Raw genomic sequence first — 26227 nt, forward strand, 5'->3', positions numbered from 1 at the left:
GGGCAATGGATCTATAAGAATTCATTGTCCAGGCCCATCAATCTTTCTTCTGGGGGGGGGGGGTGTGGAGGGAGGTGGAGAAAAATCCCATGTATGTCACTGTGACCACACTGGGTTACTGGCCTGTTACTTTAAACTGAATTTCTCAACTGAAATCCCTGCAACTTGTGTAAAATTTTAGAGCACATTATTTATTTATTTATTTACTAGGAATAAGGCTCATTGTGGAATTAAATACAATGAGCTCTAGAAAGAGGCTCTGGGTGGGTGCCCTGGCCTTGGGCACTCAGCGGTAATTTGCTGTGGTGACCTCAGCAGGGTATAATGACACAGAATCCACCATTTTCTCCAAGGGAACTGATTTCTGCCATCTGAAGAGCAGTTGTAATTCTGAGTGATCTCCAGCCCTCACCTGGAGATTGGCAACAATGGTTCCCCGGGAGGAAAAGTACAGTCTTTCTCCACAGTGGGGAAACAAGTTGGTCATTCTCCTCTCCCCCTTTTGATCTGCACAAGCACCCTGCGAGGTAGGTTAGGCTGAAAGTCTGTGAGTGGTCCGAAATCACCCACTCAGCTTTCACAGCAAGAACCTAGGTCTCCCCCTGGAGAAAATAACTGCTTTGGAGGCTGGGCTCTGTGGCATTCTATTCAGCTGAGGCCTCTCCCATCCCCAAACTCTTGCTTCCGTAGACTCCACCACAAAATCTCTAGGAATTTCCCAACCTGGAACTGGTAACCCTAGCCAGGACTTGCCCCAATGAGTTCCCCACAAAGGCCAAAGTAGGCCTGGAAAGGGCCTCCTGCCTTTTCCTTTTTACTGACAGAACCAAGCTTGGCGGCCTAGCAACAGCCACTGAGGGGAAAGTGAGCCACAGAGCAGTTTTGACAGTTTATTCAGACAGGGAATGGCAGTGGGTAGGGGAGAAGAGTGGACCCAGCACCCAGCCAATGGCATGCAATGGCATGTGAGTGCTCTCGAGTGGTGGTTGACAGGCTAATGGCTGATGGATCACACAGCACAGCCAATGGGAGAGTTGGAAAGTGCCAATACGCTGGGATTTTGTATATATAGACCCTGCCTGTCTCCTCTCTGTTTTATCCTTACAACAGTCTTTTGTTGGTAGGATAGGCTGAAAGTGGTTGATTATCTCAAGGTCACCCAGCAAACTTTCATGGCAGAGTGGGAATTTGAACCAGGGTCCAATACTCTTAACCACACTGGCTTTCCTTCTGATCTTCTAGTTTGGGTAATTGAGTATGACAGAGTGGTGCACTGTAGGTGTTGTCTATCTGTCCCATTTTTATCCCTCTTTTTTCCCAAGGAGCTTGGAGAAGTGTACATAGTTCCTTTCTCCTATTCCATGCATTTTGTGTGTGTGTGTAACATGCAGGCATATAGGGTTCCAGCAACAGAGAAGCCTCCCTCTTAGAAAAAGGGGGTGCAGCCTATGGGGAGAGCTTTCCCTTGGCCTGTTAGATGAGAAAAAGCAGCCATGTTATCTTGGCTTTAAAAAACTGAGCAGGATTACCTACCTACTGTCCAAGGGTTCTTTTTTGTATTGAAGACTTGGGCATTTGTTTCCAACTTTGTACACCGTTCCTTTGAGAAGCATTACTTGGGGTCAGAGGTGACCCGTGTAAATATTCACATGCCACAAAAGTAATTGGAAAAGGTTGCTTATTTAGAATTTGAACAGTGAGAGCGATCTGACCTTCAGAGATGACATCCAGCGGCTATGCAGTTTGTGCCACCTTTGATTTTTTGTTCTGGCAAAATACATCTGTGTTAATGATTTCTCTAGCCCATGTCAACATCTAACAAACAGCAAAGGAAAAAACTGACCAATCAGATAGTGAAATTTTACGGCTACCAATGCTCCAAGGAACTAGTGTACTGTCTTTAAAATCTCTCCTCCTTCAGAATCAGTCCTATATGGCAGAATAAATTGAGGGTATTTAAAAAAAACAAAAACCCTTCGCACGCAGGACATTTCACCCTCCCCTTCAAGCCCAGGAGGACACAGTCATTTTCTGCAATAAGGGAAATCCTGGACAGGTGAATTCATACAGGTATGTGTCAGCAATGGCGCCTTAGTGCTCCAGAATGAAAAGAGAAGCATCTCTGTAGGGTGAGGGGGGGGGAAATATTTTGTCCTTCAGCCTTTTCCCTGGCCTGCAAAGATGAAGAAGAAGGGCTATGGAACAACATTTCTATTCAGTTGTTGAATTTATGTACTTAAGAAAAAAGCTGGACCTTCTTCCCACCTTGCAGCATAAGCTTCCTTGCCCAAAGAAAACCAACCCTCTTTCAGGCTGCAGTCCTACACACACTTGAATTCTCTTGAATATTGAAGGATTTTACTTCTGACTGTACCTGCATGGGGTGGCACAATTAGTGATAATTAAAAGGCACAGCACATGTTCTCCGATCACTTTGTTACCAGAGCTTCTGAAAAATGTTTTATGTGAAAGGAAAGTGTTGCCCACTGCACATCTTTTTGTTTAAGAAAACTTCCTTCCCTGTTACTTACGCTTTAAAGAAAGTTCTTCACTGAACAAATGCTGCTGTGCTTTACAGTTCTGTCTACTCAGCTGTGGCATCTCCACAGGACCAGGCAGATTAGTGCAGGCAGTTGTTACCCAAGTTTCTTCCAGCGGTATGCGCCCAGCATTGCATTGCATTTTACAGGAGGGAGGGAGATTTGTGTGAACTGAGGCATGGAAGTATTGTGATGGGGAGACAATACTCCTCTCCCCATGTCTATAACACACAGACTGTATATGTTGCTATTATTATAGCCAAGCAACTTGCTATGTGTTTGAGTTACAGGTCGCTTGATCCTCAGAATAAACTCTAAGCTGGTACCTGATATTTTTATCCTAGCAATAGAGTAGAAAGAATGGCCTGTTTGATAAGTGCTTCTCACAAAGTATGTACATTCCCATGAAATCAGATAAAACATGTTATTTTAATGGCATTCAGGAAAATTAATTACAGGGGGGGGGGGGGGGGCTGATGCAAAGAATTCATCCTATTCAATGAATGTATGAAGTGTGTAATCAAAAATTAATGTTGGAGCACTGGAAGACCTCCAGGGCCATCAAGTGCCTGCATGTTTAATTAGATCTAAGAAGTTTTTTAAAAAAAGTCTGAATCAGTACATGAGTTTCTTTAAAGAAATCCACCCATTTTTATTCAAACATCTTTCTCTATATAGGGCACTGAGTTATGTTTTGATGTTGCATGTTCCGTTCTGAACAAGGGTTGTCCTTGGTTGTCCCCTTTGCTTTCTACAGAGAAGCCATGCTTTAGCAAAGTGATATTAGCCTGAGAATGTCTTGGATCCAGTGGCTCTCTTCCACTAAGCGAGGAATCCTCTTTAGAGGAAGGACTCTTCCTCTAATAAAGGATTCCTCACTTAGTGTAAAGGAACCAATGGATCCAACCCAGGGATCTTTTATATGGACAAAGTGACAAAATGGGTCAATGGATGATCTACATCGGATTGTCATCCAATCATCCACTTTCTGGGGTGTCTGCTTTGCCCCATTGTTTCTCAAACCTGCTTAACTATGACCTTTCCTAAAAGGTCATAGTCAAAGAAGATTTTGTTGTTGTTGTAGGGATGGGAAAGTTCAGATTTTTGAGTTTCCCTGCCCACATCAGTGCTATTTCAAGGTCCCTGTCTCTTCATGTCTGTCATTCACCTCCCCTCCATTACAGGGCTTTTGTTTTTTACAGTACTGTACTAGTGCACAGAGCTGTGTTGGAAGTCAAGCAAGACTGGAAAAAGATCTTCTCTTTCCCCTCCCATTGCAGGCTGTGCTGTGATCAGCATCTACAGGCTGGGAACTACCACCTTCTTCTCTCCCACTGCAACTCCTGCTGAAACCGCTTATCCATTAGGCTCCAGTCCTGCCTCTGCTTCTGCCCACCCACTTAACCACCTTCCCCTCCAGGCACAGAGCAACTAGCATCCAAGGGAGAAATGCTCTCAAAAGCAGCTCCGGGGAGAGGGGAGAAAAGGGGCAATTCCTAGCCTGCAAATGCTGATCTCAGAGTATCTTTTGGGGAAGGGGGATCACGACTGATCTCCCAACCACAGAGATCAGTCCCCCTAAAGAAAGTGGCATCTTCACAGGGTGGACTCAATGCCATCACAAAGCCTGCTGAGCTCCCTCCCTCAAACTCAGCCCTCCCCAAATCCCACCCCCAGTTCTCCAGGAATTTTCCAGCCCAGAGTTGGCAACCCTATTGTTGGGAGGGACTGGCAGCTGGAGGAAAAGTACAGAGAGAAGTCTGGTGTGGACTCTCCTTTGCCATCACAGTGAGAGGAGAATGAGGGAAGTATTGCCATGATTACGCTTCCATAGGCACTGGTTAGTTAAAAAGCAGCACAACCTAATGAGACCAAAACTAGTATTTTTAATTGCATTTAAGAAGTGGTGTAAAAACATGTTTATTTCGCAGTGTCATTTATATTTGTAAGACAATGAAGTGCACAAGAAAACTTTCACTTAGATGATAGATCATCTTGTAAGAGCATGCCCTGTTTGGACTCTGTAGCCACTCACATTGATGCCACAAAGTTTGTGTTCTTTCTCTCTCCCTAGCCCAAAATAAGTTGTAAAATTCCACCATCTTGCTCACAACAAAGTATTTGTTGAACAGTCCCATTAATAAACCAGCATTTATGTCTCATGGTGGTGTGGGGGAGAAATGCCTCTGTAGTGCGGTATCATCATAGAACGCTGAACACTATATTGAAATTATCTATCTGGAAAGCCTCTTCTGAGTTTTCAAGGGTAAGGAATATACATTTCCTACAAACTTACCAACGGAAGATCAAAACTCTCTGGTGACCTAATTATATTGTTTTGCTGTTGCTTCACTGGCACAAGCAGCGCCCCACGATTTCTGAAGAACGTATGGATTCCTGGTATGTCCAAAGTCGCTGCTCAGTGGGCTGATTGGTGTGGCCTCTTATTGGGGCTCCACTTCATATTTCAAGATGTGAGAGTAAAACTTGTGGTTGGCATTTTCCAGCACCATCACAAACACCTCTGTGCACCCAGAAGTGCTGCACGATCCCTCCCAGTAACCCTCCTTACTTAGAGAGAGGGGGAAAGTTTTTTCACATTGAACAAACGCCTTGGCGATGTTATGAAGTTTGAGTTTGAACTTGATACTGTGGTTGGCTGTCAGAAGTCCAGCTAGTGGCTCCACGAGTTCAAAGCCTTCTGCCCACTTGCTGTAAGTCTGGGGAAACACTGGCCACTTGACATCGGCATTTGGGCAGGAAATGAGGTAGTTGAAGATGTAGTTATAATTGCCAGGATCTGACTTTTTTTTGGCAAAGATTTTCAGAGCAAAATTCCCTGCATGAGGGAGATGGATCTTAAAATCGACCTTGTTTCCTTGGCAGACTTGCAAGATATGCCGCCTGCTTGTGTCCTCGGTGAGGCTTTTGTTGTCAGAATGCAGTGAGGCTAAAACACTCAAGTCTTTACTGAGGATGAAGCTGAGGTCACAGCACCCGTCATTGGTGTTGATAATTGGGCCTCGGTGTGAAGGCTTGAGGAACCCTTGCCTCTCGGTGAACCAGCTGTGTCCAACAGGTTGATGGAGTTCCTTTGGAAAGCAAACATTCCTGTCTATGGAACTGCATTCGACAATGTATTCGAGGACACAGCTGTAGAGCTCCTCCGAGCCTTTGGACGACTTGGCATAGAGCTGTAATTTATGGCTCCCTATCTTCTGTGGATAGAGCTCCAGATTCATACCACTCCTCTTCAGAGTCATCAAGCTATATTCCTTTGCCCCTTTCAACTCGAACATAAACAGCATCGGGGAATGGCTCTCCACTGCTATTGCTACTTTCCCATTTACTGTGACATGCAAATAAAAAGGCTGGTTAGAAAAAAGGCTGGCTAGGATGTTTCCTTATATTTACTCAAAAAACACAAATCAATCAAAAGCCCTGGGAGAAAATGACCTGGAGAATAGAATATCCCAAGAATTGTCAATCATTTTGGCAGTGAAAAGGGAGAATATTATGGTTGGCTGGTTAGAATTTGTCAAGCTTCTGTCAAATCCAAATTCAGAATAAATAACAAGAGGGTTGATTGGGAGGGAGTTTTGGTTTGGGGTACTTGTTTTCGCTCTATTTTATTATAGATGCAACACAAATGCTCATCATTCTGGAAGAAAAAGATGAAAGTGTCTCTGGCTTTCAGTTACAGCTCAAGCTGCCTGCAGTTTTGACTGCAACTCCTTAGAAGCTGTCAGTGTTCAGAGAAAGCCGAGAGAGTTCAAAAGACAAGATTCCAAAATGAGGTTCTTCGTCCTGCAGTTAGGTTCCGAATGACACCAAAGGGAACAGCTGAGCACTTGATGCTTTTGAAACTCAGTGCGCTTACACATACACCCCAATAAAATGCTAAGCTTCAGACGCTCGTTTTCCTGAAACTTTCCTCCTTAGTTTTGAGCTAGAATACTGAAATAATGATTGGGACCCATGCAATCTAATCTGTAATAGCATTTTAGATTTTGTAGAGACTGGAATCCTAAAGCTGATGGTGATTATGGCCAAGAATGGCTGCAGAATGCCAGAGCCCCAGGGTTTAGTCCCACAGAGCTAATCTTACAAAGTAATAAAGCACCAGCCTCGATCCTAATCTTTGCTACTTATCGTTTCCACCAGCTACAAGCTGGAACTGTTCAGCATGTCAGCATGTGGCAAGAGCCTGTGTGACTGTACCTGTTTGAATAATTGGTGTTTCTGGGTGGGCTGCCAGCAATCCCATCTTGTAAAAGTCACTCTTGTATAACATGTTGCTCTCAAACTGTTTCAGTGTCACAGTTGGTTTGAGTAGCTGCCAGTTGCTGTTGTCTGGGAAATGATTATTAATAAATAGGGCAGGGTGGGTAAGGAAATAAAATTCATTGTATCTGGAAAAAGAGAGAGGAAAGTGCAGCGTTGGCAATGTGAACATTTTCATCTGCATTTAGACTTGCACCGAAGTTAACCAAGGCTGCAATACCAAGCATATTTTTATTTAAGCAACTTTAGCCAAAATCAGTGGGATTTACTTCTGAATACTTGTGACAGGGAGTGGACCATAAAGAAATCAACAGAATTCTTGACAGGAAAAGCAGAATTTGGGCTCCATTGACTTGGCTTGGGGTCAAAAGAGGCAAGATGCTGGCAGATTCAAGCTCAAAGCCTCCCATGGCTTAAAATATGGATGGAAGCTGTGCAGTGCCCCCCCTCCCAGATGTGTGAGAGAAAGAAAGTTTAAAATTCTTATTCTCATGTAGTTTTGTCAAGAGAAACTGCCCCCCCCGGTGGTACTGGAACTCAGTGGAAAAATGATGGCACCTTAGAAGAGTGGGTGCAGTCATGTTGAGGCTGTTTTCACATGAGTTATTTGACCCAGACATGAGGTCTTGGTAAGCGCTTTCCCTCCCTTGCTTCCTCACAGCACCATGGTGCATTTGTGCACCTCCTGGGTTTCTCTGGCCCTCCCCAAGTCTTTCCCAGGGAAAGATGGCTGCCATGGGGGTAGAAAAGATCAGATTTTCCCGCACACGGATAGTGACGTTTGTTTCAAAAGTTCAGGATTCAAGTGGGGAAGTCACTGCTCCTTGTTGCTGGTGTATCCTCCTTACTGTTTATGGAGGAAGCCCCAAATGTAAATGGCATAGTCTCTGAATTAGTTTACAGTTGGATCAAGGGAAGAGATGGTTTTGAAGCCTTTAACTGTTTTATTCTGAAAAGAGCTACTGGAAGCTTGTTAAATATTTGCCAGCAGAAAATATATATACAGATCCAGCTCTTGTCTGAAAAGGGATTGTTGCCTCTTTGTGTTGTAATCTGAGGACTGAATAGTCAGGTAAATGGAATGATGGGTTGGATCCAGCCAACTTTTTAATTCAGTCTTCCCCAGTTCCCCTCCTTATTACTGTCCTGTCTCACGGGACTGTTATCCATGCAGGTCCCATAATACCCAACATAATTTTTTAATGATCAAAAGGGAAGCTCTCTTTTCTCTTCTTAACTAGTGGAAAAGTTGGTTAGATCCAATGCAATCCTTAAGCACAGTTACATCCTTCTAAGTCCTCTGATAGCAACTCATCTAGAAGGGGGTAACATTATTTTTAAATTAGTACTTTGTAATGAATTAAAAATAGATATAAGTATGTGAAACAATTGCATCAGTGTTGATTGTTGTGAAACCAGAATTAAAAATAGGCATACGTATGTGAACAACTGCATCTACATTGCATGTTTTGAAGCCTGTTAAAGAAAACAAAGAGACTCGCTGCCTTTTCATGCCCCAGCCCCACATGCAGGGAAAGAAGAGAGATGCACCTGAAGGTGAACTTGCTGAAGCAGTCATCCATAGAGCCACTCCCCCAGGTGCTATCCACCAAATGCCACCTTCCATCAAGGTAAACAGCATTCCAGGCATGATCATATTCTCCTGTAAAGGTCTGCCCAGTCCTGTAACCATGGCCTTTAGAATGGCCAGATAAGTTCATGCACTGCACCCCTGCAACGCTGAGGGGAGGAAACAAAAGAAGGGACTTAGGAAGCAATGGAATCATTTCTAAAGCATGGCCTTTCTTTGTTCAGGATCTTACACAAACTGTTACTGTCTTATGTGCTTGTCATAGATTTCCGTAATTCTGAGGCTATTTCTCAACATTGCTGATTATATCTGTGATGCTGCTGCTGGTACTACTACTACTACTAACAAAGAGTAAGGTTAGATTTTACTTAATGTCCTTTCTGTCATGTTTTGTTTGGGGTTAAATGCAAATAAATGCTTTCCTCTCACCATAACAGATGATGAAATGTTTTGCAATTTGGAGATATGACTAGAGAAGTAAAATGTTGTCTACCTAAGAAGACACTGCTGAAACTAGTCTCAGTTTCCTGAAGAACAAGGGTACTCCATGGCATGTTTGGAGGTTCAGGCAGAAAAGAAGAAAATATCTGCATTGTATTATGGTGGTGGCAACTAGCGTGCCCTGGGTTAGTGGCCTCTCTTTCCTCCATCTGTTTGCTTCCTTGTATAACTCCTGCACAATAGCAAAATGGTTGATCCAAATTTGCCTGTTCCTAGTCTCAAACCAAGGTCAGGGTGTAATCTAGGCTGGACAGATTGAGAAACATGGCCCTGCACAGCCTAAAACTGGAATCCCAGGCAGATCAGTGGTATGGTACCTCTGAGAGGATGCAGGCTGTGGCCAGCTCTGCAGTGAGCAAAGACAAGCAGGTTTAAAAATACTGCCCATGGCACGGCGATGGCCTAACCAGGTTCTTGCTTCTTATTGTTAACAACTCATCAATTAGGAGTCCGTGGGTAGCAACGGGATGCAAAGAGCTCCCTTGACACTTAACAAAGCTCATAGCTTGAGCTGTGTGATGGTAGACGGAATTAAATTTGTGGTAACGTGGATTGAAAGAAACAATTGGAATTGATTGCAGACACTGATACAATCATTGCAGGCAGTTCAGCGAAGGCATCTGCTCAGTGCATGGAGATGATTAAAAGCAAATAAGATGTTAGCCTGTGTTTCAGAAGGGAATAGAAAATAATCTAGAAAATGTTACAGTGGTGTTATGCAAACGACATGACCTTCCCTTCAATACCACAGACAGGCTTGGTCACTTCAATGAGAAGAAAAGTCGTTGGGAGAAAGATAACAAGAATACTAATTTTCTGAGGGAAAGTGCATGAGAGAAGAAGAGTTATTTCTGCTCAGCGGACAAAGAAATGAGATCACTGCCTCCAATAACTGTGTATGATTGGCAACGTGGTCACAGTCTATATAATTAACAAATGGTGCAAATGGCCAGTTGGTTGTTTGTTCTTTCCCATAATAGCCATAGCTGGGCCAGCACTAGAGGCAACAGTGATTTCTGATTTAAGCCTCTGAAATATAAACCTATCTGCACACTGCTGCTTCCCTCTGCCAAGCTGATGTTTTGTTCGCTCAGTTAGAGCTGCCCTTAGTCAATTAACTTTGCTGTTGTAAACTGTGGGCTGCCAACTCAACCAGCTGCCCAAGTCAGTGAGGCTCTGCAATTTGGGGCAGGTTCTACTTCAGCATGCCAAACTAGCAGCTAAGCATTATTCTTTAAAAAATGTGTTTGTAGCTAATATGATTTATACCCACCACAGAGACGGCTGGTAAATTGCCGAAACCATTTGCTTCGGAGGCTGTTTTTTCTGTTAACAATTAGTGTTGCAAGGTGAGATTTTCTCACGTAAAGTTCCTTCAGAGTTCATCGGGCTCTGAGAATGCCCTTCTTCTCCTGACTGTCACCAGAGCCACTGAAGGCCTGCCAAGCTAAGCAGCTGTCAGCGCAGAGACCCCCACCAGCTGTGTCAGCGATCTTGGACTCTACTCAAACATGGTTGGTTTCAAAACCAGAACATGCTACAGAGCGCCAAGATTCTGGGTATGAGAGGCCTTGGTCATGGCCCAGTGCGGAAAATGCTTGCCATTAAAACACGCTGAATTAGAAATATGATGCCCTCCACCCATGATGATGGAAAAGCTAGAAGAAGTGTTATAGTTGCCTGAATGTATCATCAACAGCCGAGAGAGGACTGTTTAGCTCCATCAAAATTTTCTCCCTCATCACAGAGAAAATTAATTAGAGCACCTACTGTAAACCATTATCATGATTTGCTTGCTCTTGGCAGACCACAGGGAGTTCTTATTCTACAGCCGCTGTAGGAAAGAGCTCTTGAAAAGCTTTTATGAAACTGCCTTCTACAGATCCAGATGGGTAGCCATGTTGGTCTGAAGCAGCAGAAAAAAGACTAAGTTCAATGGCACCTTTAAGACCAACAAAGTTTTATTAAAGGGCTTGCACATGAAAGCTTATACCTTAAATAAAACTTTGTTGGTCTTAAAGGTGCCATTGGACTCAAAATTTGTTCTGCCTTCTACAGAGTCAGACTGATTGGCATCAGTCTTTCGTATCACCTGGTCCTTTTAACTAGAAATGTTGGGACTGCACATGGGACCTTCTGCATGAAAAACTGATGCTCTACCACTGAGCCATACCACCACCTCATGCTGCTGACCCTCCTCAGTAGAGCCTTGATTGACAAATGTTGCAGCATCCAGAAATTAATGATAACGATACTAGCACTTGTTATGTTAGATGGTTAAATGGTTTTAGAATTGTTTTAATTGCTTTATTGTAATTTATGTGCCGATTCTTAGGTAAGCCACCCTGAGCCGGCCTTGGCTGGGAAGGCGGGGTAGAAATTTGATAGATAAATAAATGATGAACTAACTTAGCAAAACTTCTTTCCATTCACCTCATACATTAATCCTTTGGATTGGAGCAGACAGCACACCTGTACTGGATTGCAGAAAGGCTTGTTTTTATTCAGACATTATTGGTATTTGCTGTGACAAAAACACAACAAGGGGAATTGTGGTGCTTTGCTTAACTTTTTTTTTTAGAAGATGGGATCAGACAACTATGTGAAAGAGAGTTTAGTCTGTCTCATTCAAGGGAGAGGGGCTAAGTTACTTATCAATACACCTTCCTGCCCTTTTATCTCAGGGCTGACTTTTTGCACTGGAACATAGTTGAGGTAAGATATGGACTTTTGTGGGCTGCAAAAAGCCCTTTGAAACACTCACTGTAGTGGTCTTCCACTTTTTTCTTCATTTGTTCACAGCACTGATATGCTATTGCTTTCTCACCATTTGGGCCAACTTTCTTTTTCATAGTGTGATCCCAACCAATCCAGGATCATATTGTTAAAGCCACATTTGGGTGGTCATCAAAGTGTGATAGCATTAAGTGAGGGTTAATGAGTCTCTCCCATTGCCCTCTCTCTGAAGGGGTGGTAGTGGTGGAGAAAGATAGAGCCTGACATGTGACTAGCTGTCAGCAAGCTGCCAAGTGTTTTTTCTATTTTCCTTTCATGCGCATTCCTTCTCCTGTGCTTAATTGCCACTCTGCTGCAACGAGTATCTTTCAAGGCCGCTGGAGGAGTCACTGGAGTGATTGCTTTGGCTTCAGCCAGGATGAGCCGTGGGAAGCTCGTACCTGTTTTGCTTTGGGTAGCAGTTGGTTCTCAAGCCTCATGGTGTGCGCGGGAACCACACTAATTGGATAGTGCTAGGGTTGTCAAGTAGTACTCACCTCCGGAGCGGGGGACTCCGCGCGCGCCGCATGCACGTCACTAGAAAGTGATGTTATGACGCCGGGCATGCTGGGGGTGGGGCCACAACCATCCAAGGGGAAAACATAGAGTTTCCCCTTGGATGGTCGTGGCCCCGCCCCCAGCATGCCCGGCGTCATAACATCACTTCCTAGTGACGTGCACGCCGGGGGTGGGGTTCCCCCGGGGCCTGATTCCGCGGCAGCGGAAACCGGGCCTCCAAAGTGGGGGTTTACCTGCCCCCCACCCCCACTTGGCAGCCCTAGATAGTGCTGATATGAATGTACTATAATTTTATATGCACATAGTTGACCTGTCATTCCTAACAGTGTCCCTGTTCATGCATCTATAGCTTCAATAAAAGTAAAACCTTCCTGCAAGTGTGTACTTCGTTGTTGCTGTGGGTCCTGACACTAGCTGTGGCAGAGTTAGAATGGGGATGTACACTTAGATATGTACCTGAATGCACCTCTCATTGAAAATAATGCAGTTTTGTGCAGATGGCAACAAGTGCATCCAAATGCTGATGTGTGGATGGTGGATACTGGCATCTGGATGTGTATCTGGATATGAATGCCATCAGCTTTACTTTCAGTGACAAACATATTTTAACACATGCTCCCGTCCACTTTCTGCTACAACCTGCCAAGCACACACAACTGGGTTGGGTGAGGAAATACTGGCTCAGTTAATCAAAATCATTTATAAAACCATTACTGATAATTCTAATGTTTCATAAGGTTGATATTTCCTTTTCCTGGATCCCACAGGGTTGGCCTGGAAGAACTCTAAGCTGTAATTAAAACAACAACAAAACTTCCCTTTCTCTAATTTTAAATGTCATTTACCAAGAATAGGCATATTTCCAAAGGATCAGGGATGAAGACAGTTTTGGAAGGAAATCTAATTATTGATTGATTCAATTAAGGTCTGTATGTGATGAAGAGGATGGTGCAGGAAATCAAGGCTGCAAAAAAGTTCACAAGTAGGCCAAGTACAAAAATTGCCAGATCTAATTCTTAAAATAAATGGAGAGAAAAGTCCTACTTTGAAGAAGTCTGTGGGAACTTTTCCTACTGTCAGACAGAAGTGAATAATGGTAGTTGTACATCCATCCTCCCTCTAGCCTATGCAAGAGGCTTAGGGTTAGGGTGTGTGCAGCTGCTGGCAGAGAGCATGCTCAAGCTCAGCATGTGATGCTGCTCACCATGTCTTACATGCAAAGAACTACTTGGAGTATTCTGTAGTCCACAGACCTCTTCTTTTTTAACCTTCAGATCTTCAAGGAAAAAACACACAGCTTCTCCTAACTAAATTATCTCCGTGTACTCATCTGCCATTATGTTAATGCACTGCGAGCCTCAGCAGATGGCACAAAGTAAATTATAGTGGGGGAAGGGAGGAGCAAAATTGACCTTTCTAGTTGCTGCTATTCAACAGTCCAATTTCAACATTATGTTTCAAGTCGTGGTTGATGTCAGTGGAGGTAGGACTCATACAGGTGACAGTGAAACAGCAATATTTGTACCAAACATTTCTGTTCTTAATGTACCTGCACATTTGTTCAAAGAGGCCAGCGTATCCCTCACAAATGCTCTTTCCACTCTGAAGTACATCCTTGGGCTTGAAAGACAGCTGATCTTTGTTATAGAAGCCCACAACATCATATTCTGGCAAAACAAAGTGGAAATTTCAGCCAAATGGGTAGAGCAAAACAAGCAATGGGAAGTTACAAAATCTGTTATGCCCCAACTACCCAGATCTGTCATAGGTCACATATATCTGTGCTAAGTAACAAGGAACTGTTCATTTACAAAGAGGTATAGGAGATGTTTCCTCTATACATGTCTGCTTTCAGACATTATATGCAATTCAGGAACCAACCCACAAAGCCTCAACTTCATGTTTGCATGTATAACTCGCATGGTTTTTTTATTATCCTTGAAGTTCTTCCAATCAAAATTTGTGGACGTTGGTGTTGTGTTCAATCAGATCCTGATTAGTCAGTAATCCTCAAAGACAGAGCAGGATTTCAATTGAATTTTTCAGGAGTGACATGGCCAGGTTTACTATCAGAGGAAAATATGATACAAATGTGGTGGTGATGGTAGGGGATGGCTGTCACACCAAAATGTTATACAGGATTGGCCGGGGAGCCAGGCATATTTTTGATCCTCTAACTTATTGCTTAGATTTTTCTGCTCCTGGATACACCTTTGCAGGTCTACCTTCAAGCCCTGCTCTGCAATTATGAAGGCTAGAATGCCTGTTACTGAGACCTGCTCCCCCTATCCTTGTACATTCACAGTAAAGTCTTTATTTTTGAAACATAACCTAGGACCTTCATGTCCATGGCAAATTATATGATTTTTTTTGCTTTACGCACAACTGGATCCAGCATGCTCGGTGGGGAGGGAGAGGGGACCTTGAGGAACAGAATTTTGGGAAGCATTTAGGGCTGCCTAGGGAGGGGAGAGCCAAAAAAAGTGCTCTGGGGACCTGTGGAAATGATGTGTTAGATCCAACCCAGAGTCTTGAAATTAATGTTTTTATTGCCCACATCCTGCCTTCCTTTATTCATGGAGCTTAAAACAGCTTCCAGGGGATGCACGGGAAATCACCCATCTGGGCTGTGACCAGACCAGACCTGCTTAGCTTCAGCAGGGTGGCTACATGGTGTGCCTTCTAACCATGCCTCAGGACCAAATTTAAAGGCAAGGCCTGTAGCCACTTGGGGGCTGAAATGAAATGTGATAGATATTTTGCATGTATCTATCTCCCAAGAGTTATTTTAGCCAACAGCAGTATCAGGAGACTAAAAGTCTGAGAGGAGAAGGATTTTGCCATTCTTTCCCCTTTGGTCAGTTTCCTGTTCAAAGTCACCCCCCCCCCCCAACTGTTTTCTTCCCACAACCGAAAAGATAGGAGTACCAATACCAGCAAAGGAACCTGAGCAGGTTCTCCAATTTTAACAATTTACTGTTGGCCATTTTTGAACAGTACTAACAAGCCTTCTGCGATGTCACAGGATCTTCACAGTGGGATCTTAAGTGGGGAGAATGGTTCAAGTAAAGAAAATAATTTAGATACATCTTTCCAGGGAACAGACAAATCTAAGGAAAAGTTTTCTGGTTAGGACAGCTTTCCATCTTTTGTTTTTGAGGGGGTTTTGGCTGGTAAAAATAGTAGAATGTACATTTCCCTGAATATCTTCATATGTTTCCAATCTATACTCCCTTCACAAGACTATAAACTGGAGTTTTAAGAAGGACAGAGCAAGGCAAACAATGGTCCAACATTATCCATAGCTTCTAGAGTAAGTGGCAGAGTTCTCTGCTTACCTATGTGGTGGCATATCCATGTCCAGATGGCCCTGACTTTTTCGAGGTCAGTATGTGCAACACGGAGCAAGGTTTTGACCAGATCCTCCACACTACCCTTGGCAGTCACCTGTATTACAAGGATCAAGCAGATCGTCAGTTTCCAATCAGACTGTGTGATGCAGTTACATTCTGTCTCCATGCTAAATCCAAACAAGTCAATAGTGTGCATCTGATTTGGTTTTCCATTACCTGCCAGAACCTCTGGGTTGATCAGTAACGTTCTTCTTGTATTTCATAAAAAGCACACTAGCTTACAGTTTGCCTCAGGACAGTTTTATGAGCCAACACTTTTAGATTCAGAGCTTAACTTTTAAGCATTTGTTATTTATTAGTCTCCTGGAGCGAAGAGATACGGTGAACAGGGTTTTCATCCATGCTTCTTTTGGAGGCCATCTGTGGTTTAAGAAGCAAGTCTTTTGAAATACTGTCAGATGTCCCTCACTCTGTTTATCCCCTTATGGTATGTTCACTGGCATAATGGGGTCCTATTTAAACTGTTTCCTTTCACATGATATGATTGTTTTCATTCAGGCGTCCTCAACCCTCAGGCCAAAGATGAGATTTTATTATTATAATGTCCTCTGTAAGGCATTTTGAAAGTGTGCTGTAGCTATTCTAAAGATCTGGGAACCACATACTCAGAGATGTGTCATTTTGGACTGCTAATAAGAAATGCACAGCAAGTTATTGGGTTAAAATTAGAGGTGCCACTGAAATTGTGCCTAAAGTAAAATTTGAAGCAAATTTTGGTGACACCTTAGGAATTCCTACAATTTTCATTGTCTGAAGTTTTTCAGGTGGACTTCAGCACACTTCTTGTTTGCATTAAATTTTGCCTAAAATGACATTAAAAGTGAATTTATAAATTCCATCTCGGGCAAACAGCGGAGAAATTTTGGGGGAAACAAAGACAGCTTCTATAAGATTAGGGGGGGGAATTTTCAGAGGAAATAGTTACAAAATTAAGATATCCATTAAGCAGGCTCCCTTCTATGGAAATCCAGTTTGTGTTTGATCTACAGTTCATGACTTGTATAAAGGATGTTCTGATGGCCACTAGTGCTTAGACAGATTTAAAGGAACTAGACACTTCATGGAGGATAGACACATCAATGGCTATTAAGTGGAACCTCCATTTTCAGAGAGAATATACTACCGAATTGTGGGAAGGGACAATAACAGGGCAATTAGCTTCCGTGCCCTGCTGATGGCCCTTCTAGGACAATCAAGCTGTCCATTGTGGGAAACAGGCATCTGGACTAGACTACCCATTAGTCTGATCAGGCAGGACTCCTCATGTTCTTATACACCTTTGGATTGCCCAAAGCTATTTCTCCACTAAAATGATTGAGGGAGAATATGTTCAACACAGAATCTAAGAAAAAACTCAGTAGCACCTAATGATGCTTAAAGTAAAGATTGATTGTTTGTGTTGTGCACTCTGTCCATGTAGAATGGGGTTGTCTGAAGGACTCAAATGAGCAATAGAATTTTGGCCACCCTCCGACTTCAGCAAATTCTATTTTATAACTTGCCCAAAAGCTGCAGAATCCATTTTGCTCTTAGTTATCAATCAATAACCCAATTCCCCAGGAAACCCACCACATGATGAATTTAATAAAGGCCAATTCATGCTATTTTGGGGGGGAAAAACTAACGTAGTTTAAACTAACATGCCAACAAGTTGGTTCACTGCACACTTGGATTGCTACTAGTTGCTAAACTTTTACCACACATTGCTGTTGAGCATTCTAGCAATTTGGGAACATGGTAAAACCATACACAGAATGTTGAAAAGTTATCATAGTTTGGAATACGCATAATACCAGGCTGTGTGAATTGATATCGCTGTTCATTCTTCAGTTACTCAGATTCACAAAGATTCCATCAAGTATAGTCATGAAATAGTCACTAGACTCAGTCAACTGGAGTGGATTGTATACGGCTGGGGCAAAAGTTCCAGAAGAAGCAGGAGCTCATTTTGAGCTCACAATAGGATGATTTTTATGGTGTTTTACCTTTGTTGCATATGCATCCAATTTCTCAAATTGCTTCAGGTCTAAAGACATGGATTTCAAGCAGGACTTGTCCCATGGGTAAGCTGGAAACAAACATGCAATCAGGAACAATCATTCTAGAAAGGAAAAGAAATTGCCACTCGACACCTAACCAAGGGCCTAGCCAGATGTTACACTTTCTGCTACATTGGGTTGCCAGTTCTGGATTGGGAAATTCCTAGCAATCTGGGGGTGAAGCCTGGGGAGGATGGAGTTCGGGAGGGAGCTCAACAAGGTTTGTGATGCCATTTGAGTCCACCCTCTGAAGTTGTCATTTTCTTCTGAGGAGCTGATCTCTGTAATTTGGAGAATTCTGGGAGAATTCTACCCTTTACCTGGAGGTTGGGAACCCTGTTTCCACAAGTAAAGTTATGGGTTTATGATGTTCTCAGGGTAGAAGGGGAGGGATCAAATGCTTGTAGTCAATGCTAAAGTATAATTCTAAGGCTACTGATTTAGGAGAAAATAACAAGCATGCTCTAAATTGAAAGGAATCCTAGGACAGCATCATGGTGATGCCAATAGGGTTACCAACTCTGGGTTGGCAGTGTTCCCTCTAAGCTGAGTTAGTGTGAGCTAGCTCACAGTTTTTTAGCCTCCAGCTCACACATTGTTGTCTCAGCTCAGGAAGGATGGCTCCAGAGCAAACTAATTGATGCAGTAGCCAAATCGCTTGCTCACAACTTTAATGCCAGCAGCTCACAAAGTAGACTTTTTGCTCAGAAGACCCCACAGCTTAGAGGGAAAATGATTCCTGGAGATTTGGGGTTGGGGCCTGGCGATGGCAGGGTTTGGAAAGGGAGGGATCCCAGAGGGGGTATGCCATAGAGTGCACCCTCCAAAGTAGCCATTTTTCCCAGGGTAACTGATCTCTGTATTCTGGAGAGCAGTTGTAAATTCTCGAAGATCTCCATGTCCCACCTGGAGGTTGGCCTCCCTAGTGCTCAATGGACCTTTACTGCAGATATGCATTGAAACAGATATGAGGAGAATGAAAGGTGTGGCTGAAAATACACACATGTGCAATTTGGGATACACATTACTGAGGCAAACATGGGTGGCAAAGTAGGGAAAATGTAACATCTGGTCAGGACCTAATTTGGAGGTACACCAAAGGCATCTTGACATGAGATGCATAAATTGGATGGAGCTTATATTGGTTTAAAATATGAATACAACAAAAAGTCTTGTGGCACCCTAAAGACTGACAAATATATTGTTAAGCCACCAGCTTTGTTAAGCCAGAGCCCACTTCACTGGATGCATGAAGTGGGCTCCTAGGCACATAGGTAGGTACAGAGAAAAAATGTTTACAAAGTAAGGCTAAGAGGCCAAGCAGTGCAAGAAATAGCAGCAGCTGTGTCACATGCAGACTAGATAGTCTCACAAGATCCAATCAGATCTTGCAAACTTGGTAAACTTTTTTTCTCTTTTTCTTAAGTTACATATATGTATGTTCCTGGCTATCCTGGAGACCTCTTCACATGACCAGCCTAAGGATGTACCATAGAGGCTCAAATCTGCAATTGCACTGGTTGCTCATGGTTTACAAATGCACACACCCCACCTATGCTGTGTTGTGAGTTATTTGTATATCAGCTGACACACATCTGAACCAAACCAGAGGCAATATGCCTCCAGGTGCAGCCTAGCTGAATCACACCTTTCCTGATTTTCAAAGCCGGGTATAAGTTCTTTCCCCACTTTATGCTATGGCAGAGCTACAGTAAGAAAACTGAAGTGACCTCTGTGCCAAAAGCACATGTCACAGTAAGGCTTGATTCAGCCTTATTGACAGGTTGTGAGTGACTAGTGAAGGAGCAACTACGGACAAGGGCGGTGTGTGTGTGTGTGTCACTGTCAGCTACTATGCTGAACAGTCATCTATCTGTCTCAAACCAGCACTCAAGCACAAGGCATATGTCTCTTTAACAGGCTTGTTTGTTTATCTGGCCTTCCACTGAAGAGGGTTATTACAGTGACCTAAAGAGAGCTAAAGCAGATTTATGCACTTAAAAGGTTCCTGCTCTATACAGCTCAGAAAATTACTTTTTGCCATTTGGGAGCTGGGTAGTTTCTTCAAATTGGCGATCAGTTTTAGTCTTTGTCAGGCTATAACTGAAAAGGCTCCCTCAGCCGCAAAATTCATAATAACTCATACAGTCATACGCTGTTACCTTGTAGAAGTTAGAATTGCGTACCAAGCCTCTGGCATGTTGTGAACACTGAAATAAGGCCATATTTAAACACTTGTAACATTGGGCAGGCATTGACTGCTCTGCTCTCAGATGCTTAATCTAAGATGTACCTTAAAAGGGGTATGTGTCTGAAACACCTGCCCATTCCAAAGGGAATGTGCTTTCTAAAAGATGCACACCCCCTTGACCAGTTAAAGACTAGTAGGTTGCACCATAGTGTTGTTGTGTTTTATATCTTCATTGATTTATAAATGGCTGTGTCTGTGATGCAGAATATTTGCAGCCAAGAAGAGTATTGCAGTGTATTCTAAGAGCAGTTTCCCTTTACATCCCAAATGGACTGCAACTTGGCTACTTGAGATGGCAGGGCAGCAGCTTAAAGGAGAGGAAAGATTATGTTTTGGTCTGCCTCGTCTGTATTCCATGAAAAGAAGCTGATTTTTTCCATTTTCTGAAATAAATTTACAACTTAACTAGTTTACAGCCCGGCTGAGGGCTGCTGAAGAAAGATTGCCAACTTCCAGGTGGGCCCTGGAGATCCTCCGAAATCACAACCGATCCAGTTTGGCGTAGTGGTTAAGTGCACGGACTCTGATCTGGGAGAACCGGATTTGATTCCCCACTCCTCCACTTGCAGCTGCTGTATGACCTTGGGCAAGCCGTAGTTCTGTCAGAGCTGTTCTCTCAAGGACAGTTCTGGAAAGAGCTCTCTCAGCCCCGCCTACCTCACAGGGTGTCTGTTGTGGGGAGGGGAGGGGAAGGGAAAGGACTTGAGTGAAGGGCAGGGTATAAATCCAATCTCTCCTCTTCTATTCTTCTTCTCTAGACTTCAGAGTGAGAAGATTGCTGCCTTGGAGCATGGGATCCCTTCCCAGACTCCACTGTTGAAATTTCCCAACCTGGAGTTGGCAACTCTGTGCTGAAGAATAATGCCTGGCAGCTGCTTGGTCACTTGCAATGTTTTGGATTTAATCCATAACTTTAATCTGAAGGGTAAACATATGACCAGTGAGAAGAGGCAAGTGGTTTGTTGCATTTGACTGCCCTCCTCCCGAACTTCAGAGGATCTTGGAGACACACCCAGCCTTCTAGGAATCTCCTTTACCAGCTCTCACTGCCATTCTTTTAGTGACAGTGTGAGAACAGTAAGCAGTGTTCTCAGAGAAGAAAACCAGGGCAAAATCTGTCTATCCCCTTTCTGGGGCATCTACCAAGCTTGGTATTTAGCCCTTTATTTGCCAGTGATATTTGTAGACCTTGGAGGACTGGGAAAGTTGTGTCTTCTAATCTGCCATTAACCTAGTGATATAGTCAAGCTACACGTGGCCACTTAGAATTTGTAAATAAAATAATCAATCAAACAAGAGCTCCAGGCTTTGAGAGTCATTACACGGGTCTCTGGCCCTGAGCCAAGCATTTTTGTGCGCAACATAGTTGCCATTACTGCTTTTGAGGATCTCCTCAATACATAAATAATAAGTAGTAAGTAAGTACTCAGTAAGTGCTGTCAGTACACAGTAAGTGCAGAGGGAAGGGCAAAGGGGACACATTCTGTTTCCCAGACCTCCAGATGATCTGAGCTAGCAACACTAATCATCTGTTCGGCAGTAAACATATAGCAGGGAGCACCGTGTGCTCTGCTTTTTGAGCTGGATGTGGGGAAGTCTTTCCCCAGAACCCCAATTTTGTGTGTGTGCAGCCTAGTAGGGAAGGGTGATCAGTGGGCAGAAGTCCATCTCCACGTATATAGATCAGTTTGTACCTCTTTGTTCCCAACATTTAGAAATGGAAGGTTCCTTGGACAGAAAGCCACATTCCCTTTCTATAGCAGTTTCACGGCAGTCTTTGATATTATCTGAATGAGACCCTTATAGGTGCAGAGTCCATTAGAGTTAGTGCAGTTGTTATCCTATTGTTAAACATAAATATAAATTTGTAATATAAAAGTGTTTTTCCTTAAATAATACTTCCTGTTCAGAATATTTCAGGAATTTTTGTTCCTTCTGTGAAAACAGCAGTGTATATGTGGGACATGAGGCGTAGAATAGCCCTGTAGTTACCATGCTGGTCTTTCCAACCAGGGGGGCGGAGTCTGCGTTTTCCATTCTCTTGAAAACCTACAAAATTGTGAAAAGAATGTGAGAAAGATGGATAGGCTTGTGGACAGATAGATGGAAAATGAAAAAAAGTAGATAGGAGAGAAGGAGAAAGTGAGTCTGGAACAGTCTCTAACCTTATTATCAAGAATCTGTTCATGAGGTAATCACCTTAAGTTTCCCCTCAGAGAGAGAATGTCTGCAGAAAGGGGGAGGGTTGTATGCTGTTCTGTCTCAGGTACGGTGCAAGTATTTATTTTGTCATTAGTACATTTGTGGAGCACTTATGTCCAAATCAAGATTTTTATGTCACTCACAGATACCCCAAACTTTTTTCTCATATATAAGGAACATCAGGTTATTTTCTTCCTTTTTATAAAAAAGTCAATGTGATAATAGAGAAGGACTGAGAAACTGGCTCCACAAAAGTAGGACAATTCCCCAACAATAAAACTGCCAAAGTGCTAGAAGATGGAATTTAAATGTTACTGAAAACAGAGGTGTGTCTGTGTGTCTCTGGTACATTGGGAGTGGTGGTGGTGGGGAACTGGCTAACATCTGACAACAGTTGTATCCCTCTGAAGCAGCCTTGACATCATTTTGATGTACAATTTACTGTGTGATGCCAGTAATCAACCCCCCCCCCCAAATGTGTTTGACATATAGGAAATCACATTCTGATAAATGGCATCATGTGCATAGACCCACATATTGGATGTGGGCTTTTCTCCTATGCAGCACCACTTGCTGGGCCAAAGATCCTTGTGCACTACAAAACACATGGCCAAGTCTGTTAGCACTAACTGCCTGGGGACTGGGGAGGGGAAGCTCTAGTCACCTGTTACAGAACTGGGGGCTGAGTCAAGGCACCATTTCTGATGAACAATTAGGTTATCAAGTTGACAGGATACATCAGCTTCTTTGGTTTGGTGGAGATATTGATCATGGGGATTCGTAATCGTGAAAATGGACGTTCATTTATTTGTTTTTGGGTTTAAAAAAATCAAATATATGATCCAGTAAAAACTCTTCATGATGGCTTTTGTGTAGCTGGATGCTTCATGTCAGGATCCTTGGTCAGGTGGCAGTCTATAAACAATGTTCAGTCTATTGTGCTCTAATCCGATATTATATTATGTGAGATGATCTATTGTTATAAACAATTCAAGTGAATTGAACTAAATTGCTATTATTTACCAAAACAATTAGTTTTTTAAAAAACAAAAGAGCATACCTTTCCCAAAGGAAAGTTTCTTGAACAACTGTGGTGTGGAATTTCTAGCATGTACCTCTACTGTTACTTGAGTACCTGAAACCAACAGGAATTTTGGAAATGATCAAAACTGGGCACAGCAATTAAATTCATAAACATATACCCAACACAAAAGAACAGAAAAAAAAAACTATTCCCTAAGTCACAACAACATCACTTCATAATACCACATGCTTTTTGTTAATCAGCTCAGAATTTCACTCTATTTCCTTCTGTGCCATCCTCCACCCTCATTTTTTATTCTTTTGCTCGTCTCATTTGTCTTGTATTTAACAAAACCATAGCTGCCCTTCATGAACCAATCCCACATATATCTAGCCTATTGTCATTCGTGCTTTCAGTATAAGCTATTTAATTAATCTGAGTATCTATTTTATGACAGTTCACCATCGTTTGAGAAATATATTTTAAAAACCAATAGGGACTATGTGGCTTCCTGAAGTCAAGATGCATTTTGACAACTGTGTTCCCCTTGCATTCAATGCTACCTCATCAAACAGGGTAATTGGCTGGGAGCCTCTGGGTATTTAGAAATGTATGTTAAATTTTGTGTGGTAGTATATTTCCAGACAATGCAGACAAGTAATTGGTCTGTCATTTCTTGATTCTTCCAGCTTCCTGGAAGGTGTTCTTTGTTGTTTATGTGCGTGTGTTTTTTAAATTCACTCTTCTGTGGAATTCTTTCTAATCTTTGTCTGCCAGGTATGATTTACCATTTCACTTCCAATACAACTTGTTTGAGAAAAGGATTTACAGCATAAAGCCATGGGATGGGGGAAGGCTTAAAGTTTTGCAGATTCATTAAGAAACAGGAAACAGAACAAAGGCTGATTGATGCATTTGGTTACTATGATTTTAAAAACCTACTAGAGAAGACTAGAAAACAATCTCCATCTTGGTTTGCATAACAGAGGACAGGGTGCTGTGGTGGCTGCTTTGGGAGACAAAGTGCTAGACTAGCGCCCCGGTCACATGGGCCAGATAACACGGGGGGGGGGGAGGCATGACTCTTTGCCCTGGTGCAATTAGATCCGCCAGAACGCGATCACACGCGATGGTGGCACACCGCGATTTCGTCCATCAGCATATGCGTATCAAGGAGGACAGCCGAGGGGGAAGCCACGCGATGGCGCGATCACATGGAACGATTCCATCGGCAGCCCGTGGCAAACCATTTGCTAGTACATTTGTTGAGATACCTTTAACTGTGCAGCTTCGGCGGCACACCACAGGTTGGCCACGGGTGCGCTATACTTGCCAGATGTTGTGGTGTGATCATGCCCTGAAAATTCGCCCAGCATTCATGGCTCTCCCGTAGCAAATTTGGCATGTGAATGGGGCCTAAATGAGTCATCACTCTCCTCCATTAAGGCAAATCTTACAGGTGCAAAGAGGATACAGCAGTCATCAGAGACCAAATAATGCCTATTTATATATTTTGTTTAACAAAATGTCTACCCCGCCTTTTTGCCCTCACAAGGCTCACTAAGGCAGCCAACCAATTTAAACAAATATAGTACAATCACATTTTAAAACAATTAAAACCAGCCTACCCCCAACACATCATTAAAACAAAACCAGAGTTAAAATATACACAAAAAACATAAAAACAACAAATAAAACATTGAGCAGTAAGGAGGTATCACTAAGTGAATGCCAAATGTAAAAAAAAAAAATCTTCAACCACTGGTGGAAGATGGCAACAGAAGGAGATAGATAGGCACATTGGGGATATTGGGGGCAACACCCTGGTTTGTGGGCAAAACCTCTTTTGTTCAGTCGCATAGTCGAGTGCGACTCTTCGCGACCCCATGGACCAGCTCCCACCAGGCCCTCCTGTCTTCCGCCGTCCTCTGAAGTTGGCTCAATTTCATGTTCGTTGCATCGATGACACTGTCTAACCATCTCATCCTTTGCCGTCCCCGTCTTCTTCGAAATAAATCCACAGTTGATGAACAAAGTCGAATTTATTATGAAGCAGTGGTTATATCAGGAACAAAAGCATTGTTAGTAATGACTACACTACTTCCACGACTTCCCCTTCTATTTGCCAAGGAGTGATGGGGCCGGATGCCATGATCTTAGTTTTTTTGATGTTGAGCTTCAAGCCCACTTTTGCGCTCTCCTCTTTTACTCTGAGCAAGAGGCTCTTTAGATCCTTTTCACTTTCAGCCATTAGAGTGGTATCATCTGCATATCTGAGGTTGTTGATCTTTTCCCCAGCAATCTTAATTCCCGCTTGTGATTCATCCAGGCCAGCATTTCGCATGATGTACTCTGCATATATATTAAATAAGCAAGGTGACAGTATACATCCTTGTCGTACTCCTTTTCCTATGCTGAACCAATCAGTTGTTCCGTATCCGGTTCTAACTGTCGCTTCTTGGCCCTTATACAGGTTTCTCAAGAGACATGTGAGGTGGTCTGGTACTCCCATCTCTTTAAGGACCTGCCATAGTTTGTTGTGATCCACACAGTCAAAGGCTTTAGCATAGTCAATGAAGCAGAAGTAGATATTTTTCTGGTACTCTCTTGCTTTCTCCATAATCCAGCGAATGTTGGCAATATGATCTCTCGTTCCTCTACCTCTTCGAAACCCAGCTTGTACTTCTGGTAGTTCTCTATCCACGTACTGTTGAAGCCTAGCTTGTAGGATCTTGAGCATGACCTTGCTAGCGTGTGATATGAGTGCAATTGTGCGATAGTTTGAACATTCCTTGGCATTGCCCTTCTTTGGGATTGGAATGTATACTGATCTTTTCCAATCCTGTGGCCACTGTTGCGTTTTCCAAATTTGCTGGCAAATGGAGTGCAGAACTTTAACAGCATCCTCTTCTAAGACTTTGAATAGCTCAGCTGGGATACCATCACCTCCACTAGCTTTGTTGTTAGTAATGCTTTCTAAGGCCCATTTAACTTCACATTCCAGGATGTCTGGCTCGAGGTCAGTGATTATACCGTCGTGGTTGTCAAGGACATCGAGGTCTTTCTTGTATAGTTCTTCTGTGTATTC

At 43.0% G+C, this 26227-nt stretch overlaps 1 protein-coding gene across 1 annotated transcript in view; it reads right to left on the reverse strand.

The window, feature by feature from the left end:
- Positions 1–4452: 4452 nt before the first annotated feature.
- Positions 4453–26227, reverse strand: part of KY (kyphoscoliosis peptidase) — a 41990-nt gene continuing 20215 nt past the window's right edge. Inside the window, exons 4-11 of the mRNA XM_015406655.1 lie at positions 23176–23250; positions 21906–21962; positions 17609–17691; positions 15549–15657; positions 13760–13877; positions 8376–8564; positions 6762–6952; positions 4453–5889 (exon numbers count right to left, since the gene is read on the reverse strand). Of these exons, the coding sequence (XP_015262141.1) occupies positions 4985–5889; positions 6762–6952; positions 8376–8564; positions 13760–13877; positions 15549–15657; positions 17609–17691; positions 21906–21962; positions 23176–23250 (1727 nt within the window). The 3' untranslated portion in view covers positions 4453–4984. The remainder of the gene's footprint in view (positions 5890–6761; positions 6953–8375; positions 8565–13759; positions 13878–15548; positions 15658–17608; positions 17692–21905; positions 21963–23175; positions 23251–26227) is intronic.

Source organism: Gekko japonicus, unplaced genomic scaffold (assembly GCF_001447785.1).
Source record: "Gekko japonicus isolate JY-2015 unplaced genomic scaffold, Gekko_japonicus_V1.1 scaffold1947, whole genome shotgun sequence".
In the NCBI taxonomy this organism is placed as follows: Eukaryota; Metazoa; Chordata; class Lepidosauria; order Squamata; family Gekkonidae; genus Gekko; species Gekko japonicus.